Source organism: Coturnix japonica, chromosome 3, assembly GCF_001577835.2.
Source record: "Coturnix japonica isolate 7356 chromosome 3, Coturnix japonica 2.1, whole genome shotgun sequence".
NCBI lineage: Eukaryota > Metazoa > Chordata > Aves > Galliformes > Phasianidae > Coturnix > Coturnix japonica.
The window spans coordinates 44407079-44424732 of NC_029518.1; the positions used below are offsets into that span (position 1 = coordinate 44407079).

Consider the following 17654-nt stretch of genomic DNA (forward strand, 5'->3'; position numbering starts at 1 on the left):
CCTTTTAAAAGAGGACAGATCAAAGCAGTTAAAGCTCTAAATAAGATTAAAAGCTGTTTCTTGTGATTATCTTGTACCATTTGTTTTGTTTGTTGAATATCTGTTGCTGTACTCTTTACTGCGGCATCTGACAGATCACACATGGAGCACAAAAGATCCAAATATGTATTTGCCTGTTCCTGCAGAGCCCGGAAATGTTTCACCTGAAGGAAGACAATCCCCAAATATACTCAGACTGTGGAATAAATCATATTTTATTAAAATCATGTGTTATACGGTTTTTAATTTAGCTCATTTCTTCCAAGACATGAAATGCAGACCTGCACCATTAAACTAGAAAATATAAAAAACACAGAAAAGCATAACTCTTAAAATCTTGATTATAATCATCCATCTAGCATTATTTAGCTCATGCAGCTACAAGTTTTTTGATTGATACATATAAAGTTTCAATAAGGTGACTTACTTTCCCAAGCTGAATCAGAAGCAGAACTTGATCTGATTTATAAATTGTCATGTTACCTATATCTATTAAATTCTCCAGCATCCTCCTCATGGAGGATCCAACTCAGTGGCAAACCATGCTTTCTCCACATCCTCTGAACCCTTCTCAACCTCCCAACTTCTATCACTGACAAGATCTGATAACATTATTCTGTTAAAGATTCTTCCTCTTGACACTGTCCATAGAAGATAATCTCTCCATATGAAGAGCGTCTTCATCACACATGAAAATGAAATGTGATCACACATGAAAATGATAGTCTGACAAGTTGAGCTATAGCAACTAGAGACCAGGGAGGAAGGTGTGTGACCACCAGTAGTGGTTTCTTGCAGACAAGTTACATAACAGCAGTGTGCTCTTGTGGCAACCCTGAATTACTGCATTAGCAAGAAAGTTAGAGCTGATTGAAGGGACTATTGTTCTATATTTACACTTATCAGGCTGTGCCTGGTGCATTGGGTCCAGTTTTCCTCTTTCTCCACAGAAGAAGCATTGGCAAACTGCTACAAGTTCAGCTAAAGGCTGGGGTATATGAGGCTGGAGCACATGGCATTTGGAGAAGTCTGATGGAAATGAATTCGTCCAGATTAAAAAAAGAGAAGTTAGTTACTGTCTCCCAATAATTTCAGGTATTGGACAAGTGTGAATAGTAACAAAAAGACAGTAAAATTCTTTCCAAAGGTGATCAGATAAAGGTGGAATGGACAATTTAAATCTGCAGTATTTCAAGGTCTCAATTAAGCCACATGGTGGATGAGAAAACATCCAATTTCAGCATTTTTAGTATCCAACCAGATCAATTTGAAAACAACGTACAAATTTGAATGTTACTATAAATAAAGAAACAAAGAAGCCTTTCTTAATGACTAATGTGAGCTGGAAGCAGTTCTTTACTCAGACAGAAAACTTGTTTTGGTTGCCTGATAACAGACTCTGTGTCCATGGAACTATGAAACCAGATCTCATATAGGAGCATTAGTAGGCAAACAGAATGGAAATTAGACAAGCAGAACGACACAATATCTCTGCTGAACACAGCCACAGATTATCTGAGCCTGGTTATCTAATTAACCAGCTGTTTTCAAATAACATATTTCCAAGCAGTAAGAAGAGCTAACAAAAATCCTGTGATTCTTCACCTAAGGTTATTTTCCCCTCAAGATATTTCTTTTGGATATGGGAATAAACAATCAAGACAAAGAGACCTTTGAGGAGGCTAGAGAGAATTTCTATTAAAATAGAGCTCTTACCTGAAATCACCTCAATAAGGATAACAGCATTTTCAAATGCTGAACTTTTACCTGCTTAACTGCATCTGCCAGGCTGAAAGGTGTCCAGGTACTTGGCTTTAGCTCTGACTGTACTGTAGACAGCCAAGTCTGGCACTGTTGTAGGGTATCTTGATGATTGACATGCTTTTGGAGTTCATGTTCTAAACTCTGGTACACCTAAAATATACATTTTGGAAGCTCATTACATTTTCAAACATTCAAACAAACAAACAAACAAACAAACAAAAAAATAGGAAAGGAAAGGAAAGTATGGTTAAGACCGTAGTAATTTCAGTTCTAGTACATAGAAGTACCAGGAGATGAAAGCTTATCATGAGCACCTTGCTCATTTGTGGATAAAATGGACAGTATTTAGGGCATGGCTTCTGAAAAGAGAAAATAGAGATGAAAACGAAGAGCATTTTCTCAAATTTCTTCTTCATCATTTTTGCCACTGACCTTTTATGAAGTTTTATCTATCTCTACAATTCTATCTGACTAATAAGATTTTTTTAATGATTATTATTTTTATTTTCTTTCTTTTTATTTCTTTCTTTTTCCCCGTTTCTCGCATTTGAAACTATGCTGGTCTGATCTCCTAATTGGATTAACAGATTAACAAAATGACCCAACTAGCCCTTCTTATCTGTATATTCTGGTTTTACTAAGAGACAGTACTTCTTAGCACAAAATTACGAGTAGTTACTTATTATGTGTCTGCATAATTTTCTCCCTAGGTTTGGAATTAGGAATACCTCTATTTTCTTGTCTGTGACTGCACAGAAGCTACTGTAATCTGAACATAGTGAGGTTGTGGAGGTTCAGATTAGGAACTTCTGGCTAATACATATGCTGGCTTCAAGGTAACATCTAGATCACAAAAAATTCATCTATAGCACAGTAAAATGAAAGGCTATATTAGTAATTTGTAGGCTTGTTTTAAAACAGTTGAGTTTTTACCACTCAATTTAACAATCAGCAAGTAATCACAGAAAGAATAACATCCGTTAATAAACTATATTTCAAACAGTTTTGGAAGATTTACCCTTTGGGCTGTGCTACATATGGCAGAATAGCTGTCCCTTGTTCCTTGAAGATGGCTTTGTATACTTTGCTTAAACTTTGCTTGCAGATGTTCTGTGCATTGATTGATCAAATAATCACCTTTACTCTTAAGTTTGTTCAAACACTCTTCAAATCCTGCAATTTCTTCCATGATAGCCTAAGAAATAAATAAAATACTTTTGAAGAGATATTTTAAAACTGAAATATATTCTACATCACAGCTTTTTAATGAGTTTATTAAAAGTTAATTGTTTTTTTTTCTGAAATGGCTTTCTCTCTAGCTTTGGGAAAAGGTTTTCAGACAATGCATATTGTATTAGTCAAGCTATTTGAACCTATTCTTGACATAAAAACTATTGCCAACTGTCTGCATGCAGGTACAGAAATGTCAGTAACACTATTGAGTATATAAACATTATATACTTATGTCCCAAAAAAGAGTATTCTTAATCTTCACTTGTTGTATTATCACCAGAGCTCTACCGACTTCTCGTGTTTCTAGCACTGAGGTCTAAAACTGATGCTAAAGCATGTCATACTCAATAAACTCTTCCATGGTAGAAAGGCCCTTGGATCAAATTTGTTGGACATGGACCTTTACTCAAAGAGATTACTCAAGGAATAAGCTAATTGCAATGAGCTAAAAGATTTCAACATTTGCCCTTGGAATTCTTAGCTTCAAAATGCATGTTTGAAGAGAGGGAGAGGATTTGATAGCAACAGCAGTATCTTGAATAAAATCAGTGGATGAAATGTTATTATTTAATAGAAAGGGAAAAAACATTGGAAAAAATATTTATCCATTTACTTAAAAGCTTCAGAGACAAAAATGCCTTGGAAGTGAAATGACCCTAATCTATCTTTCATGGTCTGTTTCTTGGAACTTCTCAGAAATCTGATACAGAATTAACATTAGTGTACAAAATGCTCTTGTATAGATTCAATTTGATTGAAGATACAGTGTTATAAAGTAAACATGTAAACTGCATTAATGACACTGCTGAAGCAAAGAATTAAAATTCAAATTTACCAGTCAAAGAAAGTTTACCCAAGCAGCAAACTCACCTTGTGGTTGGCTAGTTGCTGTGTGATTACTTCAAGACTGTTACTCTCCATGAGGTCAGGGCTAACCAACCTGCTAGACATATGTAATAACCACTTCTCTCCTTCTTGCAAATCACTATTATAATCCTCATGCTCTTTTACTCTCGCCTCTAAGGTTTCAACACATGCCTGCAAGTTTACAACAACCAATTTAAAATTGTAAGTTAAAAAGAATAAAAGCAAAATACCGAGACATTGAAAATATAGTAAGAGTGCTATCTTCCACATTCATATTGCTGTGACTGATTCATATGATTGGACAGTTAAAGAAGATATTGAGGAGACTAGCTGAGGGAAGAAAATCTGTGGTACTGAGCAGCTTTTTACTCAGAGTAAAATAACATACTTCAAAAGCTGAGTGAGACAGTGAGGATCCTATTCCTCCAAAAACAGGAACACTGTCAACTGGCTTTAATTTTAGTTCAAATCAGTTATTACAGACAGTTAGAGAATCTGCACATGGCCAACCAAATGCTACAATAGAGTTCCTGCTGCTCATAGCATTTGCACATACAGATTGCCTGTCACTGTAATATCCAAACTGAGAATAAAAGCACTGAGATAAAATGTGGTTTAAGCATATTTTTCTTTTTAAGAAACATCTTTTATACAATTTTCTGCATTTAACTCAAGGAAATTACATCTAATAAACTGCTACTGGATGGATGAATTGGTAATTAAAGGCACTTAGGTCAAGCATCAGTACTAGCATGGCTTGCAGAGCATATCTTTGCTAGGGGTATAACCTATTAAAAGTTTCAGCCATAGTCATAATTCAGGAGTTATTTTGAAGTGTTACATAGTGTACATAGTTATATAGCTTATATAGTGTTTCAAAACATTATAAACATGGACTCACGAATCAATGTTAAATTTATATTGCTCTTGCTGAATTAAATTGTATCTGTCTTGCAGTTCATTTTCTCTAGTGACTTCCATTTATTAATGAAAAGTAGTCTAAATCAAGTTTGTATGAGTTTTACCAGAAACATGAGTCAAAAAAGTAATGAAATCTAAGTGGCTCTGTGTCCAGAGTGTGCCAATATATTATGAAGTAAGTAGCAAATTTCCTAAAAAGGGGAGAAATTGAGCAATTTGGAAGAAACTTCATTTATTTTCCCTGACATTTTACCTTTGTTGCAGTGCAGATTTCACGGTAATCACTCTGAAGGTCTTGAATGTTGCTCTTTAGAGTCACATCATTCACCAGATCAAAAAGTGCTTCTCCCTTTTCAATCACTGATTTTATTGAAGGCTCATGGGATAAAACGGTCTGCTGTACGGACTATGGTACAAGTAAGAATAGTAATATATATAGTGAGCACTTAGGATCTATTTCATTCATCTACCTTTGATCTGAAGCACAGCATTCTACCATATTGTATATTATCCCTTCCAGATAAGAAAAGCTTTTTCTCAATTATTGGACTACATTTTTCAGCCTTGCCCTAAGACAATAGCTTTGAAGGCACCTAAGAGCAAGTTCTCCCATTGAGAAGCATGACTGATAATCTGGGGCTGCAAAAGGACAGTGAGCTATTATGGGTGAAAGGATAAGTGTTAGGGATAAAACTTGCTCTGAGGAACAAAATCTGAAAACAGGTGGGCAATAAGATACTGCTTAATCCCTACTCATAAAAAAATAACAATACAGATGAGTGCATAAAACTGTAATGTTGGATGTATCCAGTTTGAGTTCCTGTTAAGCCATTGTTCTATCCCTGGGTCAGACAGCATGGCACATGGCAGCATCTATCAAATTACAGTGGGACACTAGCTCCTCAAAGACGTAGCAAACAAGCACAGAGATGTACCATATGATTTTGAGTATTTAAGAATGGGGGAAGGGGCAGGAGAAGTTGTTTAAAAAGAAAGCCGTGATGCTGTGCAAGTACTGCTCAGCAACAGCAAAAACATCAGTGTTGTTATCAACACTGTTTTAGTTATAAATATTAAGCACAGAGCTGTAAAGACTAATATGAAAAAAGATAGCTCCATCCCAGCCAAACTCAGTATACATATAATGAAAAATATGGAACCCTGGAGTATTTCACATCCATCAGTTATTTTCTGGGGGTGGAGGGAAGAACCTTCATTAAAATGATAACTAAAAACAGAGGAGGCCATAGAAGCTGACAGTCCTGGATGTCAGTTGAGCTGGAACCACTAGCTTTAACCAAAAAGCTGATAAAACTAATGCAGACTGAAGCAGCATCTGCAGAGAAGACCAATTAATTTTCATGCTTGCTTAAGAGGTAGTTAACTCTGCTGTCATCAATGGAATTCATCATGTGTGTAGGTAAGAATGGAATTTTCAAATGTGGAAGCCTTATTAAAACATCGTTATTGCTAATCTATGTACTCATTCTGCTTTAGATATCAAATCATGCATGTTTTTACACTGATGCTGCTTTTAGAGATCCAGATCAGAGATATAAATTTATTGAGGAAACCTGAACAGACATTTGCATTAGAAGATTTACTGCAAGTCTCTATGTCAATAAATAGTATGGCAATACAATCACTTTTTACCTTGTATTTGGACAACTGGGCCTTTTTCTCATAGAGTTCACACTTTGGTTCCACTGGTGTACGCAACATGGCTTGGTACTCAGTAAGCCACTGGGTTTGTGCCCTGTACTTGTCTGAGAACTCCTTTGCCAGCTGAAGGCATTTCTCTGAAGTCACGTGCTCTTTCCTGATTGAACCAGCTAAATCTTCAAGCTGTTCCACATGATCTCCAATTTCTTTTCTTAAGCAGTCCACATCATTTTCTTCCATGTACTTTATAGCTCGATCCCCCTTCTCACGGGCAGATTTCAGTAAACTGTGGCCTATGTCCATATCACTCAAAAGCAGCTGTGGAGAAAATGAAACAAAATATAATGAAACGTGCCTTATGATAAGACAGTATCACATTATTTAAGACTACCCACAACCTCAACAGTCAAAGTATGAGGTAGTATACATATGAGAACACAGAGCTTTATACTGGATGATCTTTATCCTGCTTATTTCTCTGGTTAGGGTGAAGTTGGCATTTTGAGCAGCTTTTAAGAGACATGTTAAAACATCGGCATTTTTTGGTGAACCAAAACTGAAGACAAACAACAACTGTGTCCAACAAAGCTGTACCTCTAGTTTCTGCACTTTTTTTTCCATTGCTGTTTTATCCAACACATCAGACTTGGTGATCACATTTCTGAAGTCCTTGCTGGTAGTTCCATACCAATCTTTGTATGCACTAAAAGCCAATTCTGACTCCTCCATACTGCGTATCTCTTCCTCCAAAAACTTTGTTTGTTCCTTCAAAACAAATACAGAGGTTAGAGGAAGAAACAAGAACCACCTTGATGTTTATCACTGATAGAGATCAGCTGCCATTTATTAATAAAACCTGCTATACTAAGATTAAACATATAGGTTTTGAGTTCTTAATACTAAATAGATAATTATCACTGAAGTCTTCTCAGGGTGAACATAACACAGTCATTAATAATAAAACTGGGTTAATCCTAAACTGAAAAGGTACTTTTACTTTGCAATTTGTGTTGTGGCTTATGATTATGTAGTATCTTACAGTATCTTACTAAATATTCTGTCTTACCAATTCAAATTTCCCATGCCTATCTCTTTCAATGATAACCTGAAAAACATTTCCCCAGTCACAATTCAGCATTTAAATCTCCCAAATTCTGAATTCCTCTCCTGATACTATCAAAAAAGATTACTAATCATATGTGATCAAATCTGAATATATTTGAAAGTGTTTTAATATCATTCTCTAACACGTTTAGTCCAATGAAATCTACATACATGTGTGCCTGCTTGTGTGTATACACTTATATATGTGTAAGCATATATATTTATAGTAAAAAAAACCATAAATATATATAAGAACATTTGTCATGGTTTTTCATAGGTATATCATATCATGACATCATTCAATGAACTGACAGAATCAGGATGCCTGCTCAGGAAGTACAGTTCCCTGCATTACTAATGTTCCCAGAGTGTTTTGGTCCATCCCACATGGTTTCTGGGAAGAACTGATGTAGTGATGTGAGGATGTCCCTCTTTCTGTTCTGAACTTGCAGTGTGCTTTTGGAGAAATTACCTTTCCCATTTGTTTGATTTATTACCCTCAGCTCCTTTTACACTGAATTAATACATATAAATTGATTTTCATAACTCACCAAGATACGAAGAAGAAGAGTTTGATATCGTGATGTAAGCTGTGTAGCTTGGCTTCCCATTCCACTGGTAGTGAGACCTTCCTCTAGTATTTGCTGAGCTAATATCCCAACTTCCTCCACATCATCTTTACATATTGTAATTTCTTCGTGCCATTTCTATGACAAAAGACATAATCCAGTTTATATAGCTAATTCAAATGGCTTAAACACAACATTAATTTAGTTGCAACTAAGTTAGGAAATCACTGAAAGGAAAACAAATAAATGGTTATAAATATGCTGTTTCAACAGTATTGTTTGCATTTTATTACAGTACATTCAGTATTATTTTCTGAATAATAATAGAAACACAGGCTGGACTTCTGGCAGTTGTTGTTTTGTCTGCATTTTAAAAGAGATCATAAAACAAAAGCTTAAATCTTTACCAGCCTACTTCCCATGTTTATTCAGAACAATGTCTTCTACTTGTAGTGACTAAGGAGTACTACTACATCAATACAGCAGAGACTTCAAATCACAGTTCATTGCATTTTACTTTTGTTACTGTGGTAACTCTTTCTCACTCCAGGTTCCATAATGTCTTTACATTCCACAGAGCATATGAATTCCTAATCTCCTTATGAGATTTCAGCATTGGTATAGCCATATTTTAATTAATAGAATGGGGGAACGTGCTCAGAATTTATTGATTTTCTGAAATTTTGACAGTAAGCATTGGTGCAGAAAACTCACATGGTATTTTGTTTCAGGAATTCCTATTCTTTACCTTCATTTGTTGAAGCTGCATTTCTTTTGTTGGTCTATCAGACTGCCTCCCAGTCCTGATAGCAACTTTCTCCTCCATTTCTGTTATCCAGTCATTAACCTTCTGAAATTTTTTCTCCATTAACCTCAGTCTGCTCACAGTAGCATTTAACTGGCTTCTTGCTTCAGAAAGATTGTGCTGATAAACTTGCCAGTCCTTCTGTATGGATTCCAAGGCTCTGTCTTCTATCTGCGGCATGCCCCAAGGAATCACCTTCTCTCTGGCACGGACAGCAGCATTCATTAATGCTTGTCCCTCCGCACAGTGGACCTGCAGCTCCTGTAAAAGCAGAGTTATGAATACATACTTACATTAACAATTTTTATTACATGTTGCACATGAAGTCCTAGTTCTACTTCAGACAAAAACAGTTACCTCAAGTTAAACAGTCATCATAATTTTAGGGCTCTATGGTTGAAGACACCTTACACTTAAAAAGAATTTGATGGCATTGGTACCCAGTATTGGTATTAGGGACAAATTAATTCTAGAAAATTTTTGACAGTACATGCACTGAACTCCTTCTCCTCCCAATCTTTTTATGAAATAAAAAGAAATAATAGTTGCCTGAGCTGTTATGACAGCCTGCAATCCATTCATCATAAACCTAAATTCAAAAGTTTCCAGCTATGGCAAAGACACTCTAAGTCTAACTCTGAAATTATATGTATATAAAAGCAAGGAATAAGGTGAAGCTTCATTCTTTCAAAATTAACATGCCTGTTTACTTATATATGTGTTTGACATACCGTTCAAAAATAATTCTTGATTCATTCTTTGGGACGTACATGACTTTTTCATGCTTATTAGAAATTGATTAGAAAGTATGCCAACCTGCTTAGGAAACATAACCAGAAAATGAACTGACCAAAACACATCTACATGTCTTCTAGGTTTATATTTGAAATCTACACTCAAATACTCAAATTTTCAAAATGGATGCAGATTTTTTTAACATAAACTCTTATAGGATGAATTATATTCAGGCCCTGATCCCACAGAGGTCTTCTCAATGTCCTGAATAAAACAATATATATATATATATTTATTTTTTTTTTTAATCTCAGAAGCTAAAGAGCAGACCTTTTCCTAATTCAGTAACAGGTACGAAAACATTTTTAATCTTAAGATCATAACTGGGAGACTACTGCAGTAGTTCCAGTTTACTCTTCCCTATCACCCAGGAGATACAGTGACAGATTTTCCACCTCACTATGTGCCATGGTCTTCTGATTTTGTTATAAGTATTCCAAAATATAACATCATCTTTACATGATAATCATCATAACACTGAGTTGAAGAGTTAATGCTTCAGTTCCATGGATTATCTATTTTCCAATTACTTGGTTCTCAGAAGAGAACTATATACCCCAGAGGACTGTTTGCAGTTCTGTTTCCATTTTCCGTTCAGAGGGAAAGATAAAACTGCTGGTCAGTCATGAGAAGTCCCCTCATACTTTCTGCTCATCTCTGAACTGTGTGTGCTTCCTAGTTATCTCACCTTCAGCGCTAGCGTAAGGCCTTCAATTTTTGGACACACTCACATTTTATTTATTAGCTTCAATTTCAATTATATTGTATTATATTTTGTTATCTTGCATTTCAATACCATATTTAGTAAATTAACCTTCATCTTCAGATACTTTTCGAGGAGGTTTAGATTAGACATAAGGAAAAACTATTTCTCTCAGAGAGTGGTCAGGCACTGGAACGGCTGCCCAGGGTGGTAGTGGAGTTGCCATCCCTGACAGTGTTCAAGAGGTATCTGGATGAGAAGAAGCTACAAGATATGGTTTGTTTTTAGGCCCATCTCCCTACCCTTTCCCCATTTTCTCCTTTCTTGGGGTGTGTGTCTGTGGGTCTCCCCACCCCATTAGTCATGGAACCAGGCTGAACCGGCCCATATGCTGACAATAGCAGGACTAGGGGAAACGGTTTTAAGTTAAAAGAAGGAAGATTTAGGTTGGATGTTAGGGGGAAGTTCTTTACTAGGAGAGTGGTTAGGTCCTGGAACAGGCTGCCCAGGGAGGTTGTGGATGCCCCGTCCTTGGAGGTGTTCAAGACCAGGTTGGACAGGGCTCTGGGTAACCTGATCTAGTAAAGGTGTATGTTTGGTGGCCCTGCTAGGCAGGGGGGTTGGAACTACGTGATCTCTGAGGTCCCTTCCAACCCGCGTCATTCTGTGATTCTGTGATAAACCACTGACACCACCTGAGGCAGTCTAGATGACCAGAACTGCCTGAAGTAGGCAAGTAAGTATAATATAAATATATACACACATATATATAAGTATTTTATATATATATATATATATATATATGTGTGTGTGTGTGTGTGTGCGTGTGTGTGTGTGTATATGTATGTATGTATGTATGTGTATATATATATAGGACTATAAGCAACAAAAGATGGAAACTTCATGAAAATAACACTCTTGATATGCTATGAAACAGAGGTAAAAGAATAGGTAATGTCCTCAGTGCAGACCAACATCTAAAATAAATTCAGTACTTGAAAAGAAGATTTTACTGGATCCACTTTTAAGCAAAAGTTGCTTAGATATAATGTACTCTCAAGCTGTTCCCAGGTAAAAAACAAACAAACAAAAAAAGGCAAAACAGACAAACACACACACACACACACAAAAAAGATGGAAATTTTGTTCCAGTTAATATTATTCCATTATTATTTCAGTTACAATATCACACACACTGTACCTGTAGGTCTCGAAGCGTTGCCTCCTGTTTCTGAGCATCACCTTCAAGATGTGATAAGCAGCTAAGTTTTTCCTGTTCCTCTTCCAGCCATGTTTCAAATGCCTTCAGATTTCTTTGATACCCTTGATGTAAGCTAAGCAGTTCTTCTGCTTTTTTTACTGCGTCCTGTTTGTAAAAAAAATATTTACAGATCTATATCTTAGTATATCATCAAATCAAGAAAATATAAATCCAGTAAAGACATCAAGGTGAACAGTTTTTATCTTATACTGAGTTTTCCTAAAATTCATGTGAGCTCAAATGTGAGGGTACATATTCTTAAAGATTTGTCATCTATGCTTGTGATTTGTGAGATTTAGTCTGTGATCACTATTATGTATCACCTCAATGTATGAAAATAAAATAACTGCTTAATTTTTATACTAAGTTAACTTTACTGAGGTTGTCAACAAGAGCTTAGAATTTTTTTATGATCTCTTAAATAAATAAATAGATAAATCTCTGCTTTATATGTCTGTGCTCTCATATTTTTCAGGTTGGAAAGGACCCACAAGGATCATCAAGTCCAACCACTTTTGAATCTTTTGGCATTACAGTCAGTTTACTTGGTAATAGTGTTTGTATTTAGCAGTAAGATACTTTAATCGTCAAAAATTTTTGGTTTACTTGATTGTCTAACTCCATTCATTGCAAAACTTTTATTATTATTACTTATGCAAACTACAAGTATTCAGATATGCTTCCAACTTTTCAGTCACAATGACTAAAATTACATTTAAACTAAGTCAATTAGACTTTTGACAGAGAATTTTTCAAACTATTAAGTTGAGGAATTTTTCAGACATTCAGAACCTTTCTGAAAAGATCTGAAGCTCTGTGCCATAAACACTAAGTGGTCGAGCAGTCACATACAATAAGTTACAGCTTCCTCCAAACTCTTAAACTGTAAAAGAACAAAACAAGCAAACAATAAAAAGTGGTCAATTAGAAAAACCTTCTCTGCTTCCTAGTTTTCAAAAAACAATCCACAACCAACAAACCAACCAACCAAAAACAAACCAAGAAAAGTGGGAAAACTGGAAAAACTCTACCCTTGCTCTGTCTTTGAGCAACTTATAGCGCTCCTGAAGTTCCTGGAGTTCAAGCTGAGTGACATAATGCTCAGCCATTCCACTGCCTTTTACTTCAATTGTCTCCAACAGACTACTGTGACTCAACACTTCTTCACTGAGAAGCTGCAAAATCAAAGGAGAATGATGCATTTAAGAATGATCAGCATTAAAATGAACTACAGATTAATCTTGCAGTTAGTCAGCCTTTTCTGCTGCTGGTATGTTTTTGTTGCTGATTCACTGTAAAGCAAACATACCTTTGCTTTGCTGAGGGCAGCTGATTTTTCCCTCAGTTCAGCATATTGCCTTTCAGAAGAACTCATGCTTGCTTCTACTTTATCCATCCAGCTGGTAAACTGGCGAACATCATCCTGGTAACTTGTCCATTTGGAAAGAGCTCCTTCCAGTTGACTGTAATTTAAAAATACACATTTTATTTATTTATTTATTTATTTTTTATAGTGGATGTTCTCATGCTAGTTAAATATTGAGATACTGTTATACATAGTTATTATGGACATAAGACATAATACAAGTATCACAAGCTAAACAGAGACACAAACATTAAAACCTCACAGGATTTAATTAGGAGCACTGATTGGATCTGAAGTTTTCAAACTGAGAATATTGAGGAGATCCATTAAGTGATGTAGCTAAGTGATATGTGCTAAGTTTAGTAAATAAAATGGAATAGGAAGCATATAACCTAAAATCAGATTTTTTCTGCAGCTGCATTACAATGTTTAATCAGTTTGATTGTTTTAAATTGAAATATTTCCAACTAGTTATTCTCCACTATAGAAGTCTGCATTTATTTTTCTGATTTTCTTTATCACTTTCAGCATTTCTTCCTTAAGAAGACTACTGGACACTGCAAGTAAAGTATCTTCTGTGAAATTTAACAAGTGGAAAATCAGACAGTATGCTGACAGAACAACCATTACTCTTAATATTAAGAAAAAAAATCAATGCATTTTATGGAATTCAAAATAAAATTTTTAGACTGTTGATGAATACAGAATCCACTTTTAAAAAAATATTGCCAGTGTTAACAAAGGTTAGCTCCTCACTCTTGTCTCTCCATTTTCTATTTAATTGTAATAGGTCATTTGAGGCTTCCAGACTTGCAATATTAGGCACATGCAGTTATTTTCATTAATTTGACTCTTGAAATCATAAAACCATGTGGACTGTTAAGAACACTTGACAGTGCATCACTATGCACCTCATACCCTTTTTACCTCTTGCACTGGATACATGCAGACAGAAGAGAAGCCCAACTGTCCTTCAGCGTTTGCAACTGCTGTTCAATCACTTGTACTCCCTCCAGAGAAGTATTTTGCAGAATAGACTCTCCTCTTGTCAGAATTATTTTCATTTGGATTTCCTTTTCTTGTTTCACTGTTAGCAGTCCCTAAAAAGTGAGTAGATTTTGTTCTAATTTTATCATTAAGTGGACATGAATATGTTACCTAGGTACAAAATCTATGCAGGTACTTCCAGTGCATCAGACAAAGTATAGTGGAGACATTCAGAAAACAATGTCATTTAGAGGGAAAATTGTAAGATTTATTCATAGGAAAAAAAAAAAAAAAAAAAAAAAAAAAGATGTGATGAAAACACTCTTCTACAGAACCAAAGTATCATTCAGCAATACTGGGATCTGCCTGTAAAAAAATTTTATAACATAGAAGCTCAGTACACTATCAGCAATATCAGCTGTGCAAGTGCTAGCTCTTAGCTTGCAATGTGTAAAATCATGGAAAGTCTGAAAGCACAAACCCAAAACAATGAACAACACTCTTTTTGTGACATCCCTATATGTTGGAGGATTTGTCTCAAATTTTGAGCCACAGTCCAAATACGGACATCAAAGTTTTGCTTTCTGAGCACTGACCTTTATCATTTTCTGCACAGTATTATATCAACAGATGCTACATCTGTTTACATACCTCCAGCTTTAACATCCGACTGTCCAGAACATTTTTGTCAGCGGTGGGGTGACAGTAGGACTCCAGCATGTGAATTGCATCAGCCACCCAGTCTTGCAGGTCCTTGAAACCGTGAGAGAACTGCTGGTGCTCTGCTACAACCCTATCCATTTTGGACACCTTCTCCTACAATTCATACAGTAATCAGAATCAGTAGGCCTTCAAAGGATTATTTATTTCCCCATACCCATTCAAAAATTAGTTACTGAAAAAATGAAAATGAAAATCAGATTTCTTTGAACTGGGAGAAAATCGTTGACAACCAGGCTGTGTTTTTTAATTACATTTTTTGGAAGAAAAAAAAATAAAATCACAATTACATTTTATTGTCGGCCCAAGGAATTATACAGGTCTTTATATCTCACTCTTTAAAGCCAGCACAAAAGATCATTGCTCAGACATACCACAGAGCAGGGATGCAAGACATTCACTGCATTTTATATTTCAGTCTTTCCCCACGCACATCAAAGGAACAGTTTAAAAGCACATACACTGAGTGCTTTACCTTTGTCAGATTGCTTAGAGTAAGGTATTGTGAAGACAATTGAGACACTCTGCGCATAAAGCTTTTGCTGACAGCTTGCTCTTCCAACAGCTGCTGAGCTTTCTCTTTTAGCCTGTTGAGCTGATGCTCGTGGCAGCTTATTTCCTCAAGGACAGACTGTAAAGCATAGGCACATAAATATTACAAGTGAGTGCAAGAAAGCAGGCAAAAAAGAAGTTTGGATTGCCCGTGAAAAATAGAAATAACAAACAGCAAGCATACTGAGAAAAGTACACCATACATTTATAGCAATAAAGCAGTGTGCCCTAAGAAATTCAGAGATGCAAACACTGACAAAACAGGACCATCAAAAGCAATTCTTGAAAACAATTCTCATCTTCTTTCAAGAGAGATGAAGAATGACAGAATGATCAAGCTCTTCTAAGGCATCAATGAGGCCAGCAAAATGGGTGATGAAAGGCTGGCTTGTTTAAAATTTAAGAAATCACCTGCAACTTCTGCTGTTCTCTCCTCTTAGAAGGAAGGTCGTGGAGGCGACTGCTACTCCCTTGTACCATCTTTTCTGTTGTGCTCAGCCATTCTGCCAGAGGCTCAGCAGTTGCTTCAAAGTCCTTCATCTGGATCTTTAGGTTCTGAGAATGCATATGAGGCACACACATATTTATCAACAATCTCACTACATTGAATATAATTTTAATGCACAACATACACAAAAAAATACACTATCGCAGCCAAATACTACCACGGCTGTTCAAAATAAAAGGATGCTGGCTCTGCTCCTCACACCACGAAGATACTGAAAGAAAGGTTTGAGAGAGCATCTCCTTAAGATATAAAGAAATGTAACTAAGTAGGATGTTTATACAGTTCAGAAGTGGCTGAAACAAATTTTGTCTGAACTGAAAGCTTTACAAAGCCCTGACTTTATTAGCTTTGACTGAACAAAAATCTATCTCACACAACTATGAGTGTGTAAAGCAATGATACTTTGGGAAGCAAGTTATCTTACAGCTGCCTGGAGTCATTCACACTAACCCACTTTTAAAGGGCTGCCATTATTCCTAGGGGTTGTTTGACTAAGCTTAACCTTATCCTGAGGCTCACTTCTGATTATATTTTCATCCACTATAAAGCCTTGGTTTTAAATGTAGGCATTCCTTTAGCGCCTGCATCATTTTCTTATAGGGTTATTCTGCATAATTAAAATGAGCATCTGAAAAAAAACATGTATATGGAATAGAAACCCAAACAGGACAGTTTCTGTCCTGGCTATTTTATTTATATGTTTTCAGACTAACTTTGTTTTCTTTTTAGCTATAACTTTATAATTTTAACATCATACTGTAAGACTAGTCTTATGAGACTGAAAAATGCTGTGCTCAAAAAGATTAACACCTAAGGAAATCTTCCTTCCAGTGGCTAACCTGAGATGAGAAAGTTACCTTCTTCTACCCAAGAATTTTCTTTGAAAGAAACCTTTTTTACATCATATAAAATCTACTTATATTTTTTTTTTTCTCAGCTGACTAGACATTACTGTTCTGAAACAAGAAGGTCTCAGAACTTTAATTCTTCTATGAAATGCAAGGAATTTCAGCTAAGACTTCTTGACCGTAAAACCTATAAAGTTAAAAGAGAGAACACTGTAAAGACATTCACCTTATATGCAAAAATGTGCTGGCTGAATTGTGAATTCTGAGCAAAGAAGGGCACTGGGATTTATTCAGAAAGTTGTTCAAATCATTTACATTTCATCGGTTTGCAGTAAAAGTGATGATGTTTACTCTATTGGAGCTTCAATCAGCACTGGTGTCAGAATTCAGGGTTACAAGTTTTTTTTAAAAAGAAAATGTATTTTAATGTATTCTAGTAATTTAATTCCTTCCTAAGGCTTGTAGTAACATCAGCCATTGCTGTCTTTGCTGCTCTCAGTTACTCTTAACAACACCCTTCCACATGAAACACCCCAATTAAAGTAGGTTCATGTGGGAAAGATGTAAGTAAATATGAGTAAAATGGATATGGAAAAATGAAAGCCTCTTGAAAGTAACTATTAATTATGTTGCGCCATAAACACCTACTGCTAATACGAGAAATCTGTAAGGATATCTATTAAGTATGTGGGGTTTGAAACAAAAAGCAAAGAGAAAACTTAGACATTGTTCAATACCTCCAGTGCAGATTCCTTCTGATGGAGGGTGCTGATAAAATTTTTCCAGTCTTCCTTAGCCATAGTGCATTTGTCCAAGATAACTTTAGCCTTCTCCTTTGGCAAAACAGAACACAGCAGTTCTCCTTTGGATGCTACCAAGTTTAATTTCTGCTGTCCATTCTCACTTTCTGATAAGAATTCCTAAAAACAATAAAAAAAACTTTGTTTGTA

The 17654-nt window shown here is 35.7% G+C and overlaps 1 protein-coding gene across 15 annotated transcripts in view; it reads right to left on the reverse strand.

The window, feature by feature from the left end:
- The window catches only part of SYNE1 (spectrin repeat containing nuclear envelope protein 1), a 280905-nt gene that overhangs the window by 122178 nt on the left and 141073 nt on the right, over nucleotides 1–17654 (reverse strand). For all 15 annotated transcript variants that reach the window (XM_015858221.2, XM_015858220.2, XM_032443851.1 and 12 more), the window contains 17 exons: nucleotides 17442–17624; nucleotides 15760–15903; nucleotides 15272–15427; nucleotides 14728–14892; nucleotides 14017–14189; nucleotides 13033–13186; nucleotides 12755–12898; nucleotides 11664–11828; nucleotides 8908–9225; nucleotides 8142–8297; nucleotides 7081–7251; nucleotides 6478–6804; nucleotides 5078–5230; nucleotides 3907–4074; nucleotides 2822–2998; nucleotides 1807–1953; nucleotides 78–203 (listed from right to left, as the gene is read on the reverse strand). In XM_015858221.2, coding sequence (XP_015713707.2) covers nucleotides 78–203; nucleotides 1807–1953; nucleotides 2822–2998; nucleotides 3907–4074; nucleotides 5078–5230; nucleotides 6478–6804; nucleotides 7081–7251; nucleotides 8142–8297; nucleotides 8908–9225; nucleotides 11664–11828; nucleotides 12755–12898; nucleotides 13033–13186; nucleotides 14017–14189; nucleotides 14728–14892; nucleotides 15272–15427; nucleotides 15760–15903; nucleotides 17442–17624 — 3027 coding nt within the window. The remainder of the gene's footprint in view (nucleotides 1–77; nucleotides 204–1806; nucleotides 1954–2821; nucleotides 2999–3906; nucleotides 4075–5077; nucleotides 5231–6477; nucleotides 6805–7080; nucleotides 7252–8141; nucleotides 8298–8907; nucleotides 9226–11663; nucleotides 11829–12754; nucleotides 12899–13032; nucleotides 13187–14016; nucleotides 14190–14727; nucleotides 14893–15271; nucleotides 15428–15759; nucleotides 15904–17441; nucleotides 17625–17654) is intronic.